The sequence below is a fragment of the Lytechinus pictus genome, chromosome 7, assembly GCF_037042905.1.
Source record: "Lytechinus pictus isolate F3 Inbred chromosome 7, Lp3.0, whole genome shotgun sequence".
NCBI lineage: Eukaryota > Metazoa > Echinodermata > Echinoidea > Temnopleuroida > Toxopneustidae > Lytechinus > Lytechinus pictus.
The window spans coordinates 48896103-48908854 of NC_087251.1; the positions used below are offsets into that span (position 1 = coordinate 48896103).

At 36.0% G+C, this 12752-nt stretch overlaps 1 protein-coding gene across 1 annotated transcript in view; it reads right to left on the reverse strand.

Moving 5' to 3' along the window:
• The window catches only part of LOC129264086 (uncharacterized), a 42710-nt gene extending 30329 nt beyond the window's left edge, over nucleotides 1-12381 (reverse strand). Inside the window, exons 1-3 of the mRNA XM_064102984.1 lie at nucleotides 12181-12381; nucleotides 8751-8950; nucleotides 7840-7912 (exon numbers count right to left, since the gene is read on the reverse strand). Coding sequence (XP_063959054.1) covers nucleotides 7840-7912; nucleotides 8751-8868 — 191 coding nt within the window. The 5' untranslated portion in view covers nucleotides 8869-8950; nucleotides 12181-12381. The remainder of the gene's footprint in view (nucleotides 1-7839; nucleotides 7913-8750; nucleotides 8951-12180) is intronic.
• Nucleotides 12382-12752: the final 371 nt, after the last annotated feature.

Here is a 12752-nt window from a genome sequence, read left to right on the forward strand (position 1 = left end):
TATTGTTCTTTATTAAAAAAATCACACCCGTCAAAACCGACGGCCGGCCTAAGAAGGTCTATGATTGATGACATCAAAATGTATAAAAGTCACATACAATTACATGAAAAAGGAAATCATAAGGTATTCACAAAGTAAACTTAACATTTTGGGAATAAATAGCACAAAAAAACCCAAAAATGGTGAAGTAAGAAATATTATTTTTTGAATATATTATTTTTTTACGAAGAGTGAGAATTTCATTTGCATATCTGGCTAATGAGCAGCAGAGTGTATCAGAAGACATAATAAAAATGAATTGTTGGTAAGTGGTTAAATCATTGAACTCAGGGTAAATGTGTTTGATAGTATTGAGTAGTGGCAATCTGTAAATTTCATAGGCAGGACAAATCATAAAACAATGGAACTCATCTTCAATATTATCCGAATTACAAATGATACAGAAGCGTCCTTCATAAGGTATATTTTGATAATGACCAGTTTCAATTGCAATAGGAGCACAACCACATCTAAACAATGCAAGTGCACTTCTATTTGATCTATTTTGGCATTGAATAGTATAGCTTGAAGTGGATGATTCCTTAAAGTTAAGATATATGTGTTAAGTTTGTTTTTTGCATTTGCTTTTCTCCTTACATCATCAAAAATACACTTTTTCCATTTATCCTCAATATATACTTCACAGGCATCAGAAACTGACTTTACAAAGTTGTCAGTACTTGCAACATGAGCCAAAGGTTCAATATGAGTACATTGTAACTTTACAAATATAAACTCTTTTACCTTATAACACCAGTTTTTAATTCCATTATTTGCCAGTAACTTGGACCAAACAAAGATTTTACTTGGATAGCGCACAGAATTGAGTTTACTTAACTTACTCCACAACCTTACAACAGATTGAGTTTGGTGATAAAAAGGGGGATCCCAACACATTTCACCCATAACAGCATTGTTAGGTGTGCATCTACCAACCCCCAATAAAACCTACTGGGGTGTACATGCTCTAATAAATACACTATTCTATTGATAGAAGAAAACTCCTCTATGCCCCGAAGACCGCTAGCATATTGCAGGATTGGTAATACCATAGAGTCATACAATTTAGTATAAGCGAACCGCCCATAAGTTTAAACTTACTAATAATAATGACTAAAGCTCGAGAAGCTGATTGAGCCAGCATTTTAGTACCCTTTTGAAATATAAAGAATTTGTCAAACCAAAGACCAAGGTATTTGTATGAGTCAACAATATCAAGATTGTGACCACTAAGGTGAAAAGAAAATTTTGTCTGTTCCTGGCTCTTCTGTCGAAAATGTACAATTTGTGTTTTTGAAGAATTTGATTAAATTCTCCATTTAAGGGCCCATGCGCTAACTTTGTCTAGCATACACTGAAGATCATTTTCACTTTCAGCTATAAAAACCACAATATCATCTGCATACATAAGCATATCAATTTGTGTATCCAGTACCTGAATACCTCTATTACATAGCCTTAAACTGTCAACTAGGTCATTTATAAACACATTAAAGAGGAGCGGGGATAACAGGCAGCCTTGTTTAACACCAGACTCCACCTGAAAGAAATCTGTTAAGTTACCATTGACATTAACAGTGCACATAGTTTCCTGGTAAAGAGCTTTGATACTATTATACAATTTACCATGAACACCAATTGATCTTAATTTGTGCCATAGCATAGTCCGATTAACCCGGTCAAAAGCTTTTTTTGCATAAAAAAAACATACAAAAGTATTCTTTTTACAAAGCTTACGGTTTTCAATTATTGAATAAAGACTGTATAAGTGATCAAGACAGCCTCTTTTCTTTATACAAAACCCATTCTGCTCTTCCTTAAGAATACATTCTTTTTCCAAGAAAGTTGTCAGCCTATCCCTCATAATATCACAGTAAATCTTACATATCGCTGACATCAAGGTAATACCTCTATAGCTTAGGGGTTCACGTTCATCCATACCAAGTTTCAGGATAGGATGTATTATTCCTTTTTGCCAAGCTCTGGGCGAAATACCATACTCAAAACAAAAGGAAAACAGAGTATGCAAAAAATGTATCGTAGAACTATTTTTTATCGGTTCAGCAACCATACCATCAATTCCTGCAGCTTTATTTAGTTTTGCTCTCCTAACAGCTTTAGATACTTCTGAAAATTCAATATAGGCAGGTTCAGTTTATCACCTCGCGAATCAATGATCTGAGACTTTGATTCAAGACTTGATAATTGTTTTCTAATATCAGACAGGAATTCATCGTCAAAACCAGTACCACTATCTTTAAAAAGAGTGGATAAGTCTTTTTTCCATTTATCCATAACACTATCAAAATCTTCAGTAATTTCTCCCTCTTCATTTACAATTTCCATAGGAATTTTTGGCACTTCATGTTTTCTTCTGAACCTATTCTACCTATCTCCTTCCAGAATGTACCTGAATCCTTGTTAACCATAGCATCAAGTGCATTATTAACCTTTTTATATTGAAATGACCTTCTGGTTTGTTTTACAGCTTTGTCAAAAATTTTGTGTGCAGATTTATATTCAATAAACTTATTGCTCTTGTACAAAGGCTGCTTACAATTTATCCAGGCCTTTTGCTTACTTTTAACTTCCTTCCACAGACATTGCAAGTTCTCATTCCACCAAGCTTTAGGGGAGTGAGGGAGACCTTTTTCACGATTACCAATATTCCTTTTTCTGCAATGTCTGTGGACAGAATTTCAAATAACTTTTTTCAAATTCACTGTAAACCTCATCTAGATGTTCTTGAGTGTGTCACAATTCAATTTAGTAGCAAGGTCATTAAAGTGCATTTACACTTTGATCATCAGACATAAAAGTATCATTTATATCACTAGGATAGTACATTTTAGCTAAATTCTGAGACCTCAATTCAGTATGTTCAACATAATCAGATTTGTTAGACATATATTCAAGGTTAAGCTTACTTACATACCAACACAAAATTGAATGATCAGGGATTGAACCTAATGCGGGGATAGAATATTTTATTTGCTAAGAACATCAGCTACTCACAGTACTTTGAAGTTAGAGTATTGGTTGAGATCATGGTAAAGTACTAAACAGTAATCTACAACTTATTTTCCTTTGTAAGACACACAAGTATAATCATCATTTGAAAATCTAACATTTAAATAGCACACATTAGAAGTTACGCAAAAGTCCACAAAAGAATTGCCTTGCGAGTTTGTTTCAAAGTCTAGAGTTTTCTGAGGCCTGACCGAGTCTATACCTTCAATAAAATCTGGTGTCTCACCTATTCTAGCATTAAAGTCTTTGCAAAGTTGAATTGAACCCATATCTTTGTAACTATAGACTCCTGATAGTAACTTATCAAAAAACTCTTCTGCATGGCCTCCTCTGCTTGAGTTTTCAGGCGGAAGATAGCAAACACAAATATAAAATAAATCGTGTTTTTGTTTATTTTTCAGATGAATCCACATTATACCATCATACAATTTCTCCACACATTTCAAAGAATAATGTTGAAGAACACGCCGATGAATCAAAAATCCAACTCCACCAGAGCCTTTCCTTGCTTTTTTGTGTAGATGTAAACGGTTATGGCCAATCCAGAAATAATCAGGAATTGAAATTGCTTGACTTTTAACAAGATGACTTTCCACTAAGCTATTAATATCAAAATCACACTTTACCAAGATGCTTTTCTTTAATGAACATGCTTCTGACCAACCACCAACATTCCAACATGCAATGCTAAGCTGATAATAGCCGTCGTTACCCTATACATGTGGGTCCTCAGGGGTCACTTTCCCATCTGCTGGGGGGGGGGGGGGTTCTGGGTTCCTATATTCTGCACCATCAATGAAGAGTTTGCCATTTCGAAACAAAGTTTTCTTGCCAGCTTTGTACGCTTCAGCTGCTATGGGCTTCAGCTGTTGTTTAGCCATGCAATCTGCAGGTGTCTCATCCTGTTTGATGTAAAAGGAGGTCTTTGCATCAAGTTTCCGCTTGGATCGTAAGATCCGGTCTCTAACCTCAACTGTAGAGACCTTGAAGATGATAGGTCTTATAGCCCCTTCCTTCCTTTTACCTAGTCTGTGGGCAATCTCGACCTCTGAGTCAATACTGAGGAAGTCTTTCAAGACATTGATCACAATCACTGACGGGACCTCGTCTTTCTTCTCAGGGCCAAATTTACAAAGTAACAAGTTGCATCTCCGTGAGTATCGCTCAAGTTTATTGTTGACAGCTTGAAGGTGACCAATCTTGGCTACACAGGTAGACATGTCCTTGGACAAAAAGTTTACTGTTTTTTCAAAATCAGTTGTTCTAGCAGACTCAAACTCAATTGAGCTTTCCAGCTCTGCTTGTTTGGACTTACGCTCATGAATGCAGGCTTTCATAGATTCCTGACCAGCTAGTATGGACTTCAACGACCGACCTACTAATTGTTCAAAGCCCGGTTCATCTACAACAAAGCTCGCTGACCGAGACTTCATCTTATCTTTGTTTGTCCCGGCGTTCCCGCTAGCACGGTCTCGCAGTTCCATTGTCTCTTCGCTTCACGCTAACTCAAAACACAGTTAATGGGACTACAAATAAAAATACACGCGCGACGAATAGTTCAAACTATCAGACCAATTACTCACAAAATATGACACAGATCTGTCAAAAGTTTCCACACCGTTAGTCCACCTGATCCTCAAAATTCTGGGCAACAGATATCACACTGCTTTCCGATAAAAGTGATATTTATGTCAAATTAAAAAACTAAAAAGACATCAATCGCACAGCTCGTAGTGACATGACACCACCATGAGACCATGACACATATGTGCACAAAATCAATAAAGTTGAAAACAACAAGAACAAGTGGAATGCCTCTGGCGGTCTCATCTGCATCACGCGATTCAATATAGCAGCAGTGCTGACTTTGAAAACTACTATAAAATAATTATTCACAAACAACACCATTCATATAATAATACAATACTACGTTCATCGACATTTGACCTTGATCATGTGACCTAAAACTTGTCAGTGATACTTGATTACCCCTATATCCACATTTTATACATTATATCTATAAACTTTGAAAGTTATGACAGCAATCTAATAATTACCACTAAAATGGCCAAAGTTCAATGACCTTAAATGACCTTTGACTTTGGTCATGTGACCTGAAACTCGCATGAGATGTTCAGTGATACTTGACGACTCTTATGTCCAAGTTTTATGAACTAGACCTATATACTTACAGAGTTATGATGGTAATTCAACAAATACCCCCAACATGGCCAATGTCCATTGACCTTTGACCTTGGTCATGTGACCTGAAACTCGCACAAGATGTTCAGTGATACTTGGTTACTCTATGATGGTAATTCAACAAATACCCCCAATTTGGCCAAAGTTCATTGACCCTAAATGACCTTTAACCTTAGTCACGTGATGTGAAACTCATGCAGGATGTTCAGTAATACTTGATTAACCTTATGGCCAAGTTTCATGAACTAGGTCCAAATACTTTCTAAGTTATGCTGTCATTTCAAAAACTTAACCTTCGGTTAAGATTTGGTGTTGACGCCGCCGCTGCCGCCACCGTCGGAAAAGCGGCGCCTATAGTCTCACTCTGCTATGCAGGTGAGACAATAAAACTAAACAACAATGAGCTGAAAATATGCGAAAGAGGTCTGTATATTTATAGAAGCAAGATTTGTTAAGCCCGGTGTCCCTCAACACAAAGGTCAGCGATTAAACATACGCTTGATTTTCACAATTAATTGTACATTGTAGTCAATGCAATCGATTGTGACCATATGTTATACGATGATTGCTAAGCTTTGTGTGACAGGCCCCAGATCACCTTCAAAACAGCAGCAAAATATGTACCTGTATAATTATGTGTTATATAATCAGAAATTAAACATCTGTATGGGCTCTCAACTGCATGTTATTTAACATTATGCCTATTGCCCTGCTGATCAAGAAAAAATTTATACACTTAACTTCTGAAATTTTAAAATAATGACCTCTGTGAGCTTTGGCATTTGCCCGTATGTCCCCCAAATATAATCAGAGGATCATTATAAGCATATTCACATGAGTGAAGTTAAAATTTGATCCCTCAAATGGCTCTTCAATTCTCGCTACCCCAAATAGCGATTTCGCCGAGATCCGGGAAAATCCCTGTAACGTGCATTGCATTATGGGATAGCTTTTTCGGTATTACAACTTCCTGTTCGGAAGTCCAACGCACTGCATTTGCCATTTAGATCAACAGTGCCGTCATGCACAACAACACAACGTAGCTTTCGCTCGGAAAGTTCGTGATCACAACCCTCTCTTTCACTAACAGTTTTACAGCCTTTTCTGCTAAAGTCACTAATTCTGCCTGACGCTTTCCATTGCATGGTATTCATCTGTCAGTTAAGATTTTTTTAAGTTCCGAAACTGATTTTTATCCATTTTGTGGTCGACGAAAAATTGAACGAAATGAATGCTGAATATATTTAGTGTCTAGTTGAATACGATCATGATGTCAGGCCGGTCGCTAAATGCAAAATTTTAAGATATTCATTATTTGTTTGATTTTTTTATAACCAAATAAAAGCATGAATAAAAATTATTCTCACGTGAAATATATTTTTTATTTTTATTTATAATTCAAATGGAATCAAAACTGACCAAATGCAATAAAAGGTATTATACTCTGTACATATTACGCTGATTGGCATCGATTTCAGCGTGGTGGAAAACTCAGTATCGCGAACCTCGCGCGAGCATGACTCTAAACCGGAAGTGGTGATGACGACCCGACGGAGTGAAAATTATCTCGTCTCGCGCATTATGAGATTTTTGTTCCTATTTGGGGTAGCGAGAATTATCAAAAGAACAATATACTTCAATGTACATAACGGCCTTTTATCTTAATATCCCAAAACTAATCAGATCATCCCATCTTTCATGTGAAACAAGTGTTAAAGGAGAATGAAACTCTTGGAGCAAGTTAGCTTTTGTGAAAGCAGAAAAATCAAAGAATAAGATCAACAAAACTTTGAGTAAAATAGGACTAGCAATAAAAGAGTTATGAGCATTTGAATGTCGAGATCACTAATGCTATGGAGATCCTCCCATTGGCAATGCGACCAAGATCTGTGATGTCACACACGTACAACTCTCCCATTCGGACACTGAAAATATACCCCAAAACATCTCTTTTTGCTCATTCTAATCATATGACAAACGATTCATCAATGATATAATGTTGTGAAACCTCTGTACTTGTCATCTCATAAAGAAAACACCTAACCTTGTGATAGACTCTATAAACGGTGAGAATATAAGTGAAATAAGTACTAAAGTAATGAGGGAGTTGTACGTGTGTGATATCACAGATCTTGGTCGCATTGCCGATGGGAGGATCTACATGGCACTAGTGATCTCAATATTCAAATGCTCATAACTTTCTTATTATTCATTCAATCTTCCTCAAACTTTCAACAATATGTTTCTTTGATTTTTCTCTTTGATATGGATTCAGCTAGTTTCAAGGGTTTCATTCTCCTTTAAGTATCTTTCAAATGGTTCTTAATTCGTTGCAAGAACAAAAGAGGTGCAGTCTATGGACAGAAGACACAAATAATAGAAAATGCCTCTGACAAAATACTTACATGCATTATTAAAGAGTGGGGTAGAAAATTTCATCACATTCAAGTGACTTGCTATTACCAAACTTTTTTAACTCATGGTTCTGGAAATGAGCACAACATAATCATAATCAAAAGTGATATTCTTCCCCAGTGATACAAGAAAGGAAGGAAATTGGATGCTTACTTTGATTCAAATGTATCAGCCAATTCTCCTTTATCCGGATCACCAGTCTCACTTTCTGCAATGGACTTGAGGGCTAAATAATACACGATAAGAAAACCTCAAGGGTTTAAAATTTCAACAAGAAAAAAGTGATTTGAACAGAAAGGCTTTACTAAATTAGTGTGTACATTTCTACAAGTTTTGCAGTATGGGGAACAACATTAACTCTTCTGAATCTGAATACAGGAATTAATATATTCAGTATTATGTCTGTATATTTCACCTAGTACAGGAGAGATCACTTATTAGAAAATGATAATAATAATTAATTATAAAAATAACAGTAAATTGGACTATATTGCACCAAATCCACTCTGTAAAGAGCTCAATGTGCTTTTCTTAAAATGTTAAAGGAAATTAAAGAGAATTGAACAAAAATGTATTTAGGTGAACAAGTAATTGACTTTGAAAGTAACTTCTGGAAAAGAAAGGTGAAAGAATCACTGCGGAAAAGGATTAATACAGTACTTAATAGAGACTTTGCATATACATTGTCTCAAGAACGAAAGCTCGCCCAAACTAAGGTTGGTTGAAGCTTCAAAAAAATTATTTAATTGATAATCCCAAAGTTTTTTTGTATGTTTTAAGGTGGTTTTTTTTTCAAAGTTTCAGAAGTTCATATATTATAACACTAAGTAAATTTGTGATGAAATTGACTTAGACAATGTTATTCCTAAAGTGCATTAAAAAATTTACCATTTGAGAGAATTGACCATGTAGAACAAAATTATAGGAAAATAAAAGATTTTACCCAAAAACTACAGCTTTATTGAAAGAAATTTAACCATTCTTGGGTAATCTAAAAATGTCAATAAGTAATCAGTCAATCATATCAGCTAGCATCATGGATGAAAAGATGACCCTTCACATACCAGTCACTTTTTCTTTCCGTTTTGCAGCTCTACATATTTGCAGTTCAGAAAATGCATCAACATCAGCCTTCTTGGAGACGGGCTTTAATCTAGAGTATGTGTTGAAAAAGCGAGGCATTCTTCCAATCTAGCCTTCAAGGTATACCGGTCATACTGATCAAAAATTGATAGTTTGTTTGGTAAATCTTGTTATCTGGGATCTATATTGTGAAGAAAGAAAGATTTAGGAGATGAGATTAAAAAGGGTAAAAATTGTATCTACATATACTGGGTGCTCTCATCGATTTTGCCCTGATATGCTAAAAAATGCCCTCGAAATTAAAAAGGAGCCCCTTAAAATCCCCATTCACTGCAATTATCCAATGTAGTGAATTCAGGCAGTAGGTTGTCAAAAGGAGCCCCTGAACACATAAATATAATTTTTTGCCCGACTACATGTGATTTACATGGCTTTTAATTATGCATTAAGTAACTTAAGTAACATATTACACATCATTTCATTCATTTCTCATAAACCAACATAGGAATTTACAATGAACAGCATATGAGGGAGCAGCTCAAAGTAAAATCATAATAATTGATACTTTATAATTCATAAATCTGTTAACCCCAGACTGAGTTTGTTGATGTCTGACTCATTTTTCTGCTTTTATCAAAACTAACTTGCCCTCAGAATGGCCTTTCCTTCTAGAGTTGCAAATGAAAGTCTAGCTCCCTTTTTCCATAGTTGTCAGTCATTTCATTTTTTTTTTTTTTTTTTTTTTTGCTGTTGACTTTGTTGCTGTTTTGATTTTATTGACATATGGATGCTTGACAGAGTATTGTTTTTATGTACCTCAAACATTCATATTCATGAAAGGCCAGTTTTCAGGCTGAAAAAATAAATATTAGGTACAAAAAGGGCAGAAGCCCCAATAACGATGATTCCAATGTGCCCATTCAGGTTTATATGAGCATAATTGCATCAAAAAGACTTCTAAAGAAACTCAAGTTCACGTTTTGAGTCTCTGAATTTGTAAATGTGCTGTAAACAATAAAGAATATAGGATTTGTATCCACCTTTTTAGGTGCTCAAGGCTCTCCTTTATTACCCCGGCTAAGCTAGTATACCAATTCCAGTACTCACAGCTTTTGGTGGAATTACACTGTACTTCCTGCCAGTACTCATTTACCTCACCTGGGTTGAGTGCAGCACAATGTGGATGATTTAGGGGCTATATCCCTACCTCCCACTAAACCATGGCATAACAGGGCTAAATTGACTGTGTTAGATAGGTCTAGACTGGGCTTAGCTCACTCATCCAACATACAAGATTATAACCTTGTTCTCTGTTAGGACTCCCTGTGTGGTGAAATAAGGTTGGCAATGTTTGGCTTGTTTTCTCTTGTTCTCTGGAATAAACGCTTACTGGTAATCTTTTGCACTGACAGTTTCCATTATAGCTATTCATCATAGGACTTGACTCTACAGTAAATTGAATTTTTGGAATTATTTTTTTCTAAATGAAAAAGAGAGATTGTTTGGTTCCAATTCAGACCAACTTTACTATCCACCAATAGAGGGCCCACACAAAAAATGTACATACATTTTTTTTTTAGCACTCTGGTGAATAAACAAAAGTTAGCCCTAAAGACCCTAAGATATTTGAAAAACAAATATCATTACTGAATGGAACCAAGTATTTTTGGTTACAAAAATGATATTTTATATGTTGCATAGCTCGATCTACCTACGATTCACCACAGACAGGGAAGGTGCACTGTACAAGTGGCCTAGATACAACATTCTTTGAATTTATCATCTCATGATTCAAAAATTATCTGGGTCACTAAACACAACTACCGTATTAGGGTTCTAGGTCTAGTAAAGTACTTCTCACTATATCTGACATCAACAGTAATTATAAGGCTAACTTAACTTTAATTATTTTTTCATTCCCACACATTCATCTAAGATTAGACTTCCAAGATCGGTTTTATAACTGTTCATCAACATGGTTCTGACATTAAAAACACAATGGATCAAGATCTAACTGGATCTAGATATATAGAGGTCTACAGAATACTAGCTCTAGAGCTATTTAAAAAGAGGTTGTAGAGATAGGATAATATTGTGCATGAAGAAAGTAGTTATTCTAGGGTCTAGATCTAATTAAACTTTTTGATTCTAGCCAAAGTTATGACCAAGACCAAGTTAATTAGAATTTCTCAAAACAAAGAAAGCCTAACCCAAGGAAATTACAATTTGTAAAGAGAACATTTGGTCCAATATTAGACCAGACCAAGAAATTAGGAGTTCACTTCCCTGGTTAGACCTAACAAAGTTACATGTAACAATAGATCTAATGTTAAACAGCAGACTTTTGTTAATGATTCATTCCCTTTGCCTTTTAAGTTTTATTTTTGGAACTAATTAGAATAGAAGAGGTGATGATCTGGGGGCCCATTTCAAAAAGGGTTATAACTGTAATTTGCCAATTATGACAACTACCATGGTAACCTTGATTTTAATTGGCTGCTGAGCCCTGTTACTATGGTAGTTGCAATAATGGCAAAGTTACAACAGTTGTAACTCTTTATGAAACGGGCCCCTGCACCTAATGTTAGACCCAGAAGCTAGACCGAATGCTTCAGTCTCTGTTTCATCAGTGTTTTTTTCTGCTGGACAATGTCTTGCTTCATTACGCCTCCTCCATAGGAGAAACCGAACAAGTCAAAATATGCTTCAAAGTTAAAAGTTGAACTATCCAGACCGAAGACTAAACTCGGAGAGTGAGAGATTTCAGTTGTCGAACATATGATTAATCTGTTGCCATGGTAAATGTATATTTTGGTGCATTTCAGGCCAAAACGGAATAAGCTTCATTATGGTACAGTTCTTTTTATATATTTTTACGAAATAAAGACAAAAATCAATGTGCCCCGTCGGGGGGATTTTGCATTGTTAATCCCCTAATGGTGGCTGCACAATAGCGAGCCGTCTGTGTATGAGAAATAAAAAAAAAAAGTTTTAAAAATCCTCGAAACAGAGATGGCTGCCAGCTGTCTATGCGCACGCTCACTACTCACTAGCGGACAGTCCGCAGTGTGCGTGCGCAGAACTAGCTAACTGCCCCATTTGCGAACCCATAATGCATTGCAGTTCTGATTAGCGATATACCCTATTACCATGATTACTATTAGGCCTAAAAAAGTTAATAAGAGCTGTCTTCCGCCGATTTTGACCTTGGCCTTTACTTGGGCGCGCTACCGGGGCCGCCACGGCGTAACCTCAAATGCCTGACCGGTCGACCCGAGTCTATACCGGTGGACTCTACCAATGTTTTCTGACTTGGTTGCGGCCAATCCCTAACAAAGTTAATTCAAAAACTAGTTTCCCCCTGGCTGAAATTAGATTAGAAAACAAAAACCATTAAAACTCGATCCTAACCTTATTCTGATGGGTAAGCGTCCATCTTTCTGATGATCTCAGCTCATGGGATCATCAGTATAATGATTCAGCTACCCAGCGCAGCAGCAGGAGCATATAAATATGCAGGGCCTTCGTTCAAGTTCGTGAATTGGTATGATACCGTATACCGGGTACTGGTATGGCGCCTCAATTGAATCCGATATACCGTATATATGGATCGGAGGATCCGCGCCTTGCTGCTCGATATATATACCGAAAAGAGATTTTTTTTTCCGAAGATCTATTTAACTTCTTTCACTCAGATTCATTATCATTCATTTTGAGTAATGTGATTTGATTTTCATTTATCTTCAAAGATTTCTGTATGAATAATTATTCCAAAAAGGCATTTGTGATTTCCTATTTGATATTTCTGGTTATTGTATAATTACAAATTGATTTCTTATCTTGGTCCTTGGATTTACATCCCGGGTAATTTATTACCTCACTATAAATGTTGTCCATGGATATGATACAATACTGGGGCGTTAGAGCCTATAGTCTGAGCTGATTGATTAGACAAAAATGCAAAGGATTTATAAGACTGGTCT